The 13,802-nt window shown below is 48.7% G+C and overlaps 1 protein-coding gene across 1 annotated transcript; it reads left to right on the forward strand.

Moving 5' to 3' along the window:
• Positions 1–4,593: 4,593 nt before the first annotated feature.
• pcdh18b (protocadherin 18b) lies at positions 4,594–13,537 on the forward strand. The gene is made up of 5 exons (XM_071523073.1): positions 4,594–7,083; positions 7,612–7,667; positions 8,223–8,392; positions 12,099–12,664; positions 12,803–13,537. Exons 1-5 carry the CDS (start codon positions 4,594–4,596, stop codon positions 13,055–13,057), a joined length of 3,537 nt encoding a protein of 1,178 aa, XP_071379174.1. The 3' UTR covers positions 13,058–13,537.
• Positions 13,538–13,802: the final 265 nt, after the last annotated feature.

Genomic DNA, 13,802 nt, shown 5'->3' on the forward strand with positions numbered 1-13,802 from the left:
GTAGTAGTATTAGCAGTAGTAGCAGTAGTAGTAGTAGCAGTAGCAGTAGTAGTACTAGCATTAGTAGCAGTAGTAGTAGTAGCAGTAGTAGTATTAGCATTAGTAGCAGTAGTAGCAGTAGTAGTAGCAGTAGCAGTAGCAGTAGTAGTATTAGCAGTAGTAGTAGTAGTATTAGCATTAGTAGCAGTAGTAGTAGTAGTAATAGCAGTAGCAGTAGTAGTAGGCTAGTAGTAGTAGTGGTAAGGAGAAATAATCTGCCTTTAGTAAAGCACTCCACTCTTAGAAGGAACATTGATCCTGAATTCTCCCTGATGTCATTTTTTCCCTTTTTAGACATGGCTTCCAAATAGATTTCTGGCAAGCTTTGCTTGAGCTTTGTTTTCCATTATAATGATAAAACCCTCAAGATCAAATTTGGACTCACTTAGCCCAGAGATTCTCAAAACATTTTCATATCTAATAAATATGCATTAAACCACAGACCCCCAAGATTTTTGGCTTCATAAATAACTGTATGTACTGTAGGTGAGGTGGTAACAGTGGGGATAATGAAACCTACAGTCATCCCTATACATTCTCTCACTGTACCCATGTCAAGGGAATGAAAGAATAGTGAAATTAAACTATTCTACAGTGGACCCCCTGGAACCCTCTACAGGGTGGACCCCGGACCCCACTTTGGGAACCACTGACTGAGTCTAAGGTATGTCAAATGCCACACCTTGCCATACCCAACTGACACGCATGTACTTTTTCTTTCTTTCTGCTCCTCATGAGTTTGATGTTGGCCCTATGAGTATAACCGTTTGAGCTGTTTTGTCTTGCACCTGCTGCTACTTTAAACCCCTCCACATGAGGTTAACATAAAGTTGTTGTTTTTTCTCAATATATATATTAAGGCGACTTCAAAACGCGTCCGAAGAGGCGTATCTAAACGTATTGAGTTTCCATCTGGGTTTCCTCAATAACAAACACACCAAATTCCCTCGGTGTCGCTTTGCAGCAGGGTTTTTTTTTTCTGGGATTAAACAAAGTTCCTGGCTCAAATCTGTGCAACGTGTTGGGCTTTTCTTTTGGAGAGGAAATGTGATTAGCGCGCATTCCCGACTCCGGTAATGACATTAGGGCACCGCCAGCTTCTCACCCGGCGGGGGGTGGGGGGGGGGGGTTGAGTTGAGGCACCGGCCCGTGGCTAACGTCGTTATACGTTACGGGGACTCTTTCATCCGCGCGGTTCTCCATTGTATTCATGCCGAGGGACCGTGTCTGCTCCCGTGAGAGGAACCGCTCCATTGTCGGCGCGCTCGCAGAGCGTTTGGCACCGCGGGAGCGCACTGTGCGTAATGGTCCTGTTTATGCGTAATTGTCTCTGCATTGCTAAACAGGATGAATCTCCAGATGTACACCGGCTATACTACTACTGTGACGCGTTACATATTCCAAAAATAGACAGTCAATTCGGTTTGGCAAGGACTGGCCCTCGCCTTAGTCTTAAGTGATTCCAAATTTGATCTTATTATAATGAAGAAGCAAAAATCAACAGAAATATATTTGGAAGCTATATATTAAAATGGAAAAGTCACATCAGGGGAGCAATTCAGAATCAATGTTCCGCCTAAGGTGATAGTTTGATGACATATAAATCTAATAATTTATCACATTGTTGAAATAATATGTTGACGCTACTGACTCGTTCCTAAAAACATGAGCATCTCTAAAAACCTATAGACTAGGCCTATATCCTATGGGCACTCGCCCTTGTGAAGTCATTCGGGATCCGTCTATATGCGCGCAACTGAATCGATGTCCATGTGTTTGCACTGAGACAGATGGCGGCGCGCAGAGCCGGCCCGTTCCCACGGGTCACTCCCGGAATTTAAAATGCAGATAAAAATCCATCACAGCAACGCGTCCTCTCACAGATGCCAGCCCTCGATAATTTGCTCTATTGAAACCAATCAGCAGTTATCAGATATGGCCCGCGCTTAATAGCCGTGCCATCAAAACGGAGCTTATTGAGACTGTAAGAGCCGCGCAGTGCGACTCATTACTTCCCAAGAATGATCTGGGATAAATGGAGTCTCCAGGACCTTCAAAATGGGCTTCTGGTGGCTTGTAAGACACTGATGAAAATGTGATATAGAAGCGTTTGTCTGCTGGCATTTTGCACTTTGAACTTTTTACACATTTTTTTTTAAGCAGAGCGTGGATTAATACATGCCACGGGAAAAGACGTTATCTGCATCTTTTGCCTTTTTGATGTCTTGTCCCTTTTCTCCTCTATTGAAACCAATCAGCGGTTATGATACAGGCTATGCCCTGTATCTGGACAGCTATGCCATCCAAATAAAGCCAATCCCGATCGCGTCTCATTACGGCTGAATGAACGAATGAGGGGGTAAATGGAGTGTACAAGACCGTTTTGGAAGATAATTTCTCCAAGCAAATCGAGGAGGATGTGGTATTAGATTTTATCTGACATGATCTGATAGCCTGGACAGGGCTAATTCTCGCCTGGTGTTTCTCGACCAAGTCGGGGGGGTGGGGTGGGGGGCGGTGGAGCAGGGGTCTGAATAGATGGTAATTGTAGGTTTGGGTTGTCTGAGGCCCCGGCCAGATGGCCTGGTGCTCCCCCACCATAAAGCTCCGGTTGCCCGGTTGTTTGCTCTCTGGGCGCCACTTTGAGTTTTCGGGGATGGTAATTTTGCCGGATCGGGGACGTGCGGCCTCTATAAAACACTATTATGCACGAGGGGGCGGGAGGAGGTTATACGGAAAGAAGACGCATGGGGGGGTCAGTGTGGGTGTGCGGCACGGCACTCGCCATGCCTTTAGTCCGAAGTGTGCCCAAGTTTGATTTGTTGCTTTTTTTTTGTGGGAAAATCAAGCAAGGAACCCATATTTAAAATGAGAATAATAATAATAAAATCTCATTATGGGAGCATCCAGGAGCAATGTTCCCTCCTAAGCTGATGTTTGGTGCGCGTCTAATATTTCAACACAATGACCGAATAGTAAGATTTTGTCAGTCGTCCACTTTGCCTCCAGAAATGTAAGAGAGTTTGGATTTTTTTTAGTGGTAAATGATATTAGACGCAGGGACTTTTCCATAGACTTTAGTGAACTGACGCCCATGAGAAAGTGCAGTCAACCCGAGTATATGATGTTGCATTTTCCACTGTCTGACGCTGGTCTGAGAGATACAGTTACAAACGCACCAGGTCCTCCTCCACCCATGCCCATTATGTTCTAATAGATTTACAAACCCATTGAATAGCCAAAGAAACCTGTAGAGGACCTGTACTTTGCAATAGGACTTGTCACTGTTTGCGTCATTGCGCGTCCTGTGCGCGCAAAGAAAGCCGCATACGAGAGGAAGCCGCTTAAAAACTAAACCAGAGAAGAATACTACAAATATCACAGCAAACCTACAATCCCCTATAGGAATATTACAGTCATAAACATACCACAAAGTTCAATACGGTCACTATAAACTCACTACAGAGTGCCATAAACATACTATAAGCCCCTGAATATGAATATTATAGGGATATTATAGAGATGTTTCGTTTTTGGTTGAGCGCCCCGTCACACAACTATCAGTGGAGTGACAGGCGTATGGCTTTGGAAAGCGACAACTCCGTGCGTTTTAACGCACACATAACAAAGGACAGGAGTTGGCACACGTTGTGAATTGGAACCGCAACAATGCACGGCTGCCGCCGGCTGGCCCTGGGTCAGTCTTTTGGCCGCGCTTAAAGTAGCTGAGGCCAGAATAATTCCTCCTCTGGCCTATTGTTGTGACACACTTTTAATACTGGGGTGTCTTCTCTTGGGGAGGAAGGGAGGGAGGGGAGGGGAGGGGAGGGGGCTGCCATCAATAGTCCCCCCTGTGCCGCTGAAGGAGGCCATTCTCTTGATTTAAGAGGAGAGAAGTGGGGGGATGGAGGAGAGAGGAGGAGGAGAGAGGAGGAGGAGGAGGGAGGGAGGAGAGAGGAGGAGGAGGAGGAGGTGGTGGTGGTGGGGGAATGTTTTTGTGTGAGCTGATGGAAAAGAGACGCAGTTTGGGTGCGGGGCGGGCGGAGAGAGACACGGGAGCGGCGACAAGAGCAGAGCGCACGGAGCAGAGCGCACGGAGCAGGGCGGCGCGCGCACACACACACTCACTGTCTCTCTCTCTCTCTCTCTCTCTCTCTCTCACAGACCAGGAGTGAGCTGCGCCTTTTCTTTGCCCAGACATACACTCTCACTCATTCACTGACGCACACACACACAAGGGGCGACGGGCGTATGTGGATGTATATGCAACAGATCCGTCTGCAAGGAGAGCGTCGCAGTCGGTTGTGTGCTATCCTACACTCAAACAAGGACGATTTTTATCTATATATTTATCTATATATTTATTTTCTTCTATTTTTTTTTTCCAATCAATTTTGCGGACTTTTTTTGCGGGCAGTGACCAGCAGTGACGGATTTAACATGCCAGACTTCTGAGGAGAAATCTATTCTTTTTTTTTTCTTTTCTCCCCCCCTAAAAGCTTTCTCTCTGTGGAAGTAATCGCCACAGTGTGGGCGCAGAAGATGGGGGCAAAAATGAACCAAACCAAAGGGAATATATTCTCCACGGCACTACTGAAACTACTGCTTTTGCTCGCGGTTATGCACGGCGTCACCGGTAAGACTTTGAAATATAAAGTTTACGAGGAGCAAAAAGTGGGCACGGTGATCGCACGGTTAAAGGAGGACGTCGCCGGGGTTTTATCCAAATTACCCAGCTCCCTGACCTTTCGGTTCCGCGCGATGCAACGGGGGAGTACGCCGTTTCTCTCGGTCCGGGAGGAGGACGGGGAGATCAGCATAGGCACCAAAATCGACCGGGAGAAGCTTTGCGAGAAAAACCTCAACTGCTCCATCGAATTCGACGTCGTCACGCTCCCCACGGAATACCTGCAGCTTTTCCATGTGGAGGTGGAAGTGCTGGACATTAACGACAACTCCCCGCACTTCACCCGCGCCATCGTGCCCATCGAGATCTCCGAGAGCGCGTCCGTGGGCACGCGCGTCCCGCTGGACGGCGCCGCGGACGCGGACGTGGGGGACAACTCTCTCCACACCTACTCCCTGACGCCCAACAACTTCTTCAAGATCGACGTGCGCACCCGGACGGACGGGGCCAAGTACGCCGAGCTGGTGGTGATGAGGGAGCTGGACCGGGAGGTGCAGTCCAGCTACCAGCTGCAGCTCACGGCCTCGGATAACGGCGTCCCCCCGAAGTCCGGCTCCACTTTGCTCAAGATCAGCATCTCGGACTCCAACGACAACAGCCCGGCCTTTGATGAGCAGGCTTATGTTATCAATTTGCTGGAAAACTCTCCCCTCGGGACTCTAATCATTGATTTGAACGCCACAGATCCGGACGAGGGCACTAATGGGAAAATAGTCTACTCTTTCAGCAGCCACGTCTCGCCAAAGATCTTGGAAACGTTTAAGATAAACCCAGAAAACGGCCATATCACGCTGATCAAGAAAGTGGACTATGAAAGCACCTCTTCCTATGAGCTGGATGTGCAGGCTCAGGACTTGGGCCCTAATTCCATCCCGGGACTCTGCAAAATCGTGGTGAAAGTGGTGGACGTGAATGACAACAAACCGGAGATCAACATCAACCTGATGACGCCCGGCAAAGAGGAGGTGGCCTACATTTCGGAGGGGGCGCCCGTGGACACCTTCATAGCTCTGGTGCGCGTGGACGACAGCGACGCGGGGCTCAACGGCGAGGTGGTGTGCAGGCTGCACGGCCACGGGCACTTCAGGCTCCAGAAGACCTACGAGAAGAACTACATGATCCTCACCAACGTCTCCCTGGACAGAGAGAAGAGGTCAGAGTACAGCCTGACGGTCATAGCCGAAGACAGGGGCTCTCCCAGCCTGTCCACCATCAAACACTTCACCGTCCAGGTCCTGGATGAAAACGACAATCCTCCCCGCTTCGAGAAGAGCCGCTACGAGGTCTTCAAGTCGGAGAACAACTCCCCCGGAGCCTACCTGATGACGGTGGTGGCGTCAGATCCGGATCTGGGCACCAACGGACAGGTCACGTACACCATCGTGGACGCGCTGGTCCAGGGGAGCCCCATCTCCACCTACGTCACCATCGACCCGTCCAACGGCGCCATCTACGCCTTGCGCAGCTTCGACCACGAGGACGTCAGCCGCATCGCCTTCACGGTTCAGGCGCGCGACGGGGGGAACCCGGCGCTGACGGCCAACGCCACCGTCCTGCTGACCGTGCTGGACGAGAACGACAACCCGCCGGTCATCCACTCGCCGTCCCTCCGGAACCACACCGCCGAGCTGCCGGTGTGGAAGTACGCCTCGCCGGGCCAGCTGGTCGCGGCGCTCAAGGCCACCGACCGCGACGCCGGCGCCAACGGCGAGCTGAGCTGCGCCATCGTTGGCGGCAACGAGGACGGGCTGTTCGCGATGGACGCGCGGCGCTGCGAGCTGCGCACCAACGCCAGCCTGGAGCAGGCCCCCCGGGACGTGATGGAGATCAGGGTGGAGGTGCAGGACAGGGGCACCAGCCGGCTGTCCGCGGGGGCGCTCCTCAGGCTCTCCCTGCAGGAGAACATGGACATCCTCCCCCCGCTCCACCCCACCGGCTCCAGCCAGGTCCCCCTCGACCTCTCCCTCATCGTCATCATCTCCCTGGGCGCCGTCTGCGCCCTGCTGCTCATCGTCATGGTGATGTTCGCCACCGCCCGCTGCAACCGCGAGAAGAAGGACCCGAGACACAATTACAATTGCCGCGTGGCAGAGAACAGCTACCAGAACCACCCCAAGAAGCCTGCCAGGCAGATCCACAAGGCGGACATCACCCTGGTGCCGACGGTCAACGGGACCCTGCCTGTCCGGGCCCACCCGCGCTCCCCGTCGGCCTCCCCCGCGCCCGAGAGGGGCACCCTGGGGAGCAGGCAGAGCCATCACAGCCGCCAGTCGCTCAACAGCCTGGTCACCATTTCCTCCAATCATGTGCCGGAGAACTTCGCACTGGAGCTGGCCCACGCCACACCTCCTGTAGAGGTAAGAGAGAAAGACAGAGAGAGAGATTCATGAGATATTAATGTTTTCTCTGGGTTAATTTCCCTTACGCTTAGATTTTTCTCCATGAGTGCCTTTTCTGCTAATTTTAGTGTTTCCAAGTGCTTATGGTTTTGTCCATTAATTATACATATCTTCTAAAACCAGTGGATGAAGCACTTGTTACAATCTAAGATCTGTCTTAACACAGATAAGAATGTCTTTTTTGTCTTATATTCAGTATTTGTTCTGAATTTGTCCCTTGCCCCCATATTCTGTTACCTTCAGCCCTTCGTGTCATATTTTTGTTGACCATTGTTTCACATTCAGAAGCAAGTCACAAAGTCACGTCATACCCCCCCCCCCCCCCCACATTGTCATGTGGCCTTGCTTGTTTGACTCCATCACTATTCATTTTCCCCTCTTCATTTTTTCCTTTTATTTTTGTCTTTTCTTTCTTTTTTTTTTTTCTTTTTTTTTGTTCTCTTGGGATTGTAGCAAGTCTCACAGCTTCTGTCCATGCTCCATCAGGGCCAGTACCAGCCACGACCAAGCTTCAGAGGCAACAAATACACCAGGAGCTACAGGTAAACAAGGCCTCCACACACACACACACAAACACACACAAACAAGCACCATGATCTATCTGAGGCTGTTGCTGATGGGAATTGAACAAAGATCAACAGAGGTTGAGACGTTGCTGCAAATAAACACTAAGACAGGCATCATTCGAGTGTGCGGGTATTTTCTTTCTCTTTTGTGATTTCAATGGAAATATCACATGTTCACTCCTGGTAAAGCATTTTCCACATTTTTTGGTTGGTTGTCTGTCCTTTGAAATACTCTTACACTCATATTCTGTAGCCTTGTGGTGTAGAGTGGAACTGTAAGCTCAATAACTTCATCTTTCTTCGCATTTGCATAATTTTATGCAAAACCTCTTCTGCAGAGCGCTCTCTCCCTCTCTGTGCGTCTTATTATCCATCGACAGCATGGCATAAGTCCTTAACCATTTGACGATATTATGCCCGATGATCAACCAATTTTATTTGAGAAATTTAACCCAAATCTTCTCTCTCTCTCTCTCTCTCTCCCTCTATCTCTTGCTCTCTTTCTTTCTCTCTCTCTCTCTCTCTCTCCAGATATGCCCTGAACGAGATGGATAAGTTCAGCCTGAAGGATAGCGGCCGCGGGGACAGTGAGGCCGGGGACAGCGACTACGAGCCCGGCAGGGAGTCGCCCATGGATAGGCTCCTGGGTGAGGGCTTTACTGAGCTTTACGCCCCTGATGGCCAGCACAGAGCGCATGCAGGTACCCCCCCCCCCCCCCATCCCTCTCCATTCACCTCCCCGCCACCACCCTCCCTTCACACCCCACCATTCCTCCCCTCTGGTCGGGCCCTCTCTCCTTCACTTCCAGCGATTCTAAATCCGATCAAGTGTAGCCCTTCCAATCTGAGTAGGCACAGGCAAAACCAGCAGCGTCAATTCAATGAACCCTAAGCTATGGCAAAGTATCTACATCTAATATTATTTGCCACCAAAACTTCCAAACCTACTTATATCCACTAAGTTTCTGGGGACAAAGTGGAGTACCAACTGATGACCAACTGTCTCAGTTTAGAAGGAACATTGGTCCCGAATGCTCCTCTGACGTGGATTTTCTTTTGTAGATATGGCTTCCAAACAGATTTCTGGTGATCTTTGCTTGATCTTTGCTCTCTAGTTTAATGATCAAAACTTCAAGATCAAATTTGGACTCACTTAAGCTAAGGCATGGCGAGTGCCAAACCTTGGAGGTTCTTGAAAGATATGTACTCAAGCGATGAGTTTCACCTCACCTTACCTCTACCTCTAGGCTACTGAGGCATCTTTCCAGCATATCCCAACTGATCCTCCTTCTGAGCCACCCGTCTCCTCTCACTACTGTCACACTGCATGAAGTTTGCGTCATCTCCACACTTGGGTCCAACGAGTAATAACTTCAAGCACTTGTTGAACATTGATTGACCTTACTTACTTAGCACACAATGGAAGAAGTATCGTACCATAACGGCAACCCATACCCACCTAGCATCCCACATCTGAGAAATCCTGGCAGATTTCACTGACTAATTGACTACAGTTGGACACTCTCAGTCTCACCACACCTTCACAAAGACACACACACACACACACACACACACTAAATTCCTAAGTCTCTCATGCCTGCCTCAGCCATCATCACACAGGTTGCAAGCTGCTGCATCTCCTTTTATCACGCCATCCCTCTCCTCCCCTAGCTCTGCTTTCTCTCCAGCCACCTTCCCACACAGCCATCACTCGACACAGCAATTGAGCTTCATCCCAATTAAAGTCGACCCAGACGGGCAGACAATCTCATCGCTAACACCTCCCTCCCTCCCCTCTCTCCCCGGCTCGTAGCGAAGCTCTGCTCGTTAGTCGCTCTCTCCTCTTTCCCACCTCAAACCTTCACTTCCAGCCGTCCAAACCGAAAGCCCTCGCGCTCCCCCTGATGAAAAGGGAGCGTTTAATTGCCATGTGACGGATAGTTGCCATGGAGCCGACTCGGAGTTGCGCTCGTGATTAAGTCCTACGGAGCGCAATTACATCTCGAGCCTCACCTTTCTCCTTCGGCGTGCTCACCCCGCCTACCGCCCCCGTGCGCGGTGCATCACGGGTGACTTTTCTAGCGGCGTTTAGTCGATGCCCTGTCATTATGGCAGATCCTCGGCTCGAGGTGGGTGGGCGGATGAGGAGCAACACCACTTTTGATTGTACCCACGCTTAACGAAGAGGGTTCTATATCAGAAAGTGGTTCTTTAGACTTGTACCATAGCAGAACTCTTTACGGTGCTATGAAGCACTCTTTAAGTAAGGTTCTCTAGCACCATGCTCAAATGGTTCTACACATGACTGCATATGGTGCTGTACAGAACCATTTAGGAATGCATGAAATGTTCAAAACCAGCAGTATTAAAAGAACATTCTAAGAACCACTCCGGGGCATTATGGTTGCGTATAGAACCATGACCCCGACCAAAGAATTCTCCTTTTTATAGGTGTATGGGCGCCACTGTAACCAGACCAAACATCTGTTTAAAAGAACAGCGTCACGCTTGACAATGAAGTTATTTTTAAGCAATATGAAGAACATTTTATGACTGACAGAAGTCGAGACAGAAGTGGACCACTTATCCACAGATGCCGACGTAGGCTGGAGTGCTGAAAACTTTGTCCATCATAAAATAAAGATTGCTTGAAACTACCCTCGCTGTCAAGTGCGAGCCCACTGCTTTGCATAGAGAATGAGGAGTAAAGTGTTACATATGGGCAGGACTAGGCGAAGACATGTACAGCCAGGCATTTCAAAAAGCCGGCCCAGGCGTTTTCATTCCAAATGGGTAAAAACATGCCCTTTCGACTCATGTCTCACTCCCGGTTCAGTCTCGCTCTTGCTGTTGTCTCATTGCCAGCACTGTTGACTCCTCGTCTTTCACTCTGTGATTCCCCTGCTCTTTGGATAACAGCGCCCTCCCACTGCCTCTTATCAGCCAACAGCAGGGCCAAGGGAATGAAAGTAGAATTTGTTTGTTTTCCGATAAAATCCGATAAAAGAACAGCTCTCGAGTAAACACAGTAACGATAGAGCGAGGTGGCGAGCCATTTAGCCTCGCAGTCTAGTAAACAAGGCGGTAAGATAATTCAGGCAGTCAGTGAAATAAATAACTCAGTGGGTTAGTCAAGTAAATCAGCCAGTAAGTCAGTTGAATTGACGTTGCTCTGTCAGTAAGACAGGCAATCTAGCAGTTGCTGTGTGAAGTTAATGTTTGCCTGGAACTGCTTTTTTCTTTTCATTTTTACACACAAATCAGTTGGGTTAAATCTTTCATTTTTTTACCCTTTCATCAGCAGGGCACCCAATCTGCTGCTGCCCCCGCGCTGTTTTTTTTTTTTTCCCTTCCAGTGCACCCAAATGCACTTTTCATCTGCTCTAAGATGTATTATAAATGCTCCTTTCATGTTAATGAGGGGATAATGAAGTCCCTCAATAGCACGACTGAAAAGCGCCGCGCTCCTTTAATGAAGGCTTTAAGTTGGCATATTTGATTTGTCTAATTTATTCTTCAGAGATTTTCTATTTGAAGATTTAATATTGAAAAGAGCGACTTGAAAGGGAAAAATGCAGGGCTTTTAGAGGAGGAGTTATTTTGAATGGGTAATAGGCATTGATCTGGCTCGCTGAATTGTCCCTCCATGGTAAATACATTGGAAGGTAGCAGGCAGCGCTCCTGCAGAGAGCCTTTCAGACTAATTAGGGCAGATTTCCACCATGTTTCCAGAGACAGTGCAGCAAAAACACCTAGAGAGAGGCAGTCAAATATTAGCTCGATAGAAACAGACACAACTGACAAGCGTTTTCTTAACATCTCTCTCCCTCTCTGTCTTCTCTTTTTTGATCAACTTTTTATTGTTTTGCTCAAACAGGGTAGATTTTATAGCCACACACACAAGACCATGGGATCTGTATTAATATTCTCAATACATCCAACATGCACACTATATATGAATATTCTATACATATACAGTATATTGCATACCATGTGTACCATATATCATATACTGTATACAGCCTATGATTACAATATATGGATATGCACATATACACACATAGAAATACATACAGTATACCAGTTATACACAATGAATATTATATATATAAAACCCATTAAACACATTACATTCACTATATCTCCATATCTCCATGCACAATATGCATATGCAATACACACATACAAAACATATGCATGTATCATTCATGCATGCCACTCTCCCTCTTATTGTTCTCACTGGCAATTTGCAGCTTAGTGATGAATTATGAATCAAGTAGTTCCTAAAATAAGCATTTTCTTATTGTTCTCTTTTCTACACCTATGTACAGTGAATGTGTGTTGTTATGAAATACCTTTGGCTCAGTATTGCTGATTACTTACCGGTGTTTCTTTCTGTCTCTCTAGCAATGAGGCTGTGCACAGAGGAGTGTCGTGTCCTGGGTCACTCAGATCAGTGCTGGATGCCCCCCCTGGCCTCCCCGGCCTCGTCCTCCTCCGACTACCGCAGCAACCTGTACATCCCCGGGGAGGAAGCCCGCCAAGCCAGCGACCCCGCCCAGGACAAGGTCCCCCAGCCCTGCACCGACGCCGGCCCCGCCCGCAACCAGAGCTTCTCCACTTTCGGCAAGGACCCCAGCGGAGAGGACGGGGGCGAGGAGGAGGGCGGAGACGACGGCAGAGGCGAGGCGGGAGACGAGGACCTGTGCGGGACCACGTCCTTGCTGTCGGAGATGAGCAGCGTGTTCCAGCGGCTGCTGCCCCAGTCTCTGGACTCGTACGCCCAGGTCAACGAGACCCAGAAGGGGACTAGCGTCAGCGGGGTGGGGGTCCCCATGACCGGATCGCTGGATCGCAGGAGGGGCCACCTGCCTGGCAAGCCCAGCCCCTCTGTCCACCAGCAGGGGGTGGCGGCCTGGGCGGCCAACACCCACTTCCAGAACCCGGGCAGCAGCATCGGCCCGTCCGGCCACCACCAGAACGGCAGCTACCACACCCTGAAACCCAGCACCAAGCTCAGCTGCCAGAGCGGCGGCCACAAGGGCACGCCGGTGCCAAAAAACAGCCCCCAGAACAGCGGCCAGACCCCCAAACCCCACAACAGCCCCCTGCTCACGGCGCTGGTCAGCCCGACGCTGGTGCAGCCTTCCCCGGCCCCGGTGCAGGTGGCGGTGCCCCTCCCCGGGCCTTCCTCCAAGTGGCTGCCGGCCATGGAAGAGATCCCAGAGAACTATGAGGAGGACGACTTCGACTCGGTGCTTGGCCATCTTCAGGGCAAGCGCAGCGACAGCCGACACGAGCTGATGGACGCCAGCGAGCTGGTGGCCGAGATCAACAAACTGTTACAGGACGTCCGGCAGAGCTAGACTTCTGTTTACGTCTTGTTTACTACTCTACCACCCACTGACTGCGGAACTCTGAGTAAAAGTGAAGGAGTTTGGGTGGGAAAAATAAACAAAAGAAAAAACGAAGACAAAAAACATAACGAGACCTGCAATTGTCGTTAAAGTTGCATTTCTAATGTAATGTGTTTTGTGAATGCTAAATATCCAAAAAATTGTTTGTAATTGCTGGTTTGGTACACAATGTACACTATGTGACGGTATTTATCTTTGTATTTTAAAAATACATTTGTATACTTATATTTATAAAAAATAATGTATATAAACTTAATCAGAATTCTATTTTTATATTTTGAATGCATGTTAAGTACAAAAAAAGTTGAATCAAGACTTTGACATGCGATTGACATTCTACATATTTAAATGGTCTTTTGTATTGTGATTTTTTTTATTTGTCACTATGATATGTATACATGAATATATTAATTAATTAATTAATGGACACTTGTCTTTGTGAATTATTGTGGGGAAGGGGACGGTACACAAATAAAAATGATAACACAAATGAAACTCAGTCTCTATGATTTATGATTTACTTCTACCATGGTAGAGGAAGGGTCTATGGTCTTATTGAGTATTGAGGACCTATATGAGCATTGGGGATGAAATATTTTGCATCTCTAATGAATGACAGGAGTTACCACATAACTTTTTGTATCTAAATTCGTAATCCAATATGAAGGGACAGTGCAAGTAGATGCAAATGGAC

Source organism: Centroberyx affinis, unplaced genomic scaffold, assembly GCF_046629955.1.
Source record: "Centroberyx affinis isolate AG114_WGS23_722 - 3 ecotype Tasmania unplaced genomic scaffold, CSIRO-AGI_Caff_v1 ptg001060l_1, whole genome shotgun sequence".
In the NCBI taxonomy this organism is placed as follows: Eukaryota; Metazoa; Chordata; class Actinopteri; order Beryciformes; family Berycidae; genus Centroberyx; species Centroberyx affinis.

What these genes read in the sequence shown, in the direction of transcription:
- pcdh18b (XM_071523073.1), top strand. Translation starts at nt 4,594, where the DNA reads ATGAACCAAACCAAAGGGAATATATTCTCCACGGCACTACTGAAACTA. An exon ending in AAATACACCAGGAGCTACAG is followed by an intron (nt 7,668 to 8,222) that starts GTAAACAAGGCC and finishes CTCTCTCTCCAG; the next exon opens with ATATGCCCTGAACGAGATGG. An exon ending in CCAGCACAGAGCGCATGCAG is followed by an intron (nt 8,393 to 12,098) that starts GTACCCCCCCCC and finishes CTGTCTCTCTAG; the next exon opens with CAATGAGGCTGTGCACAGAG.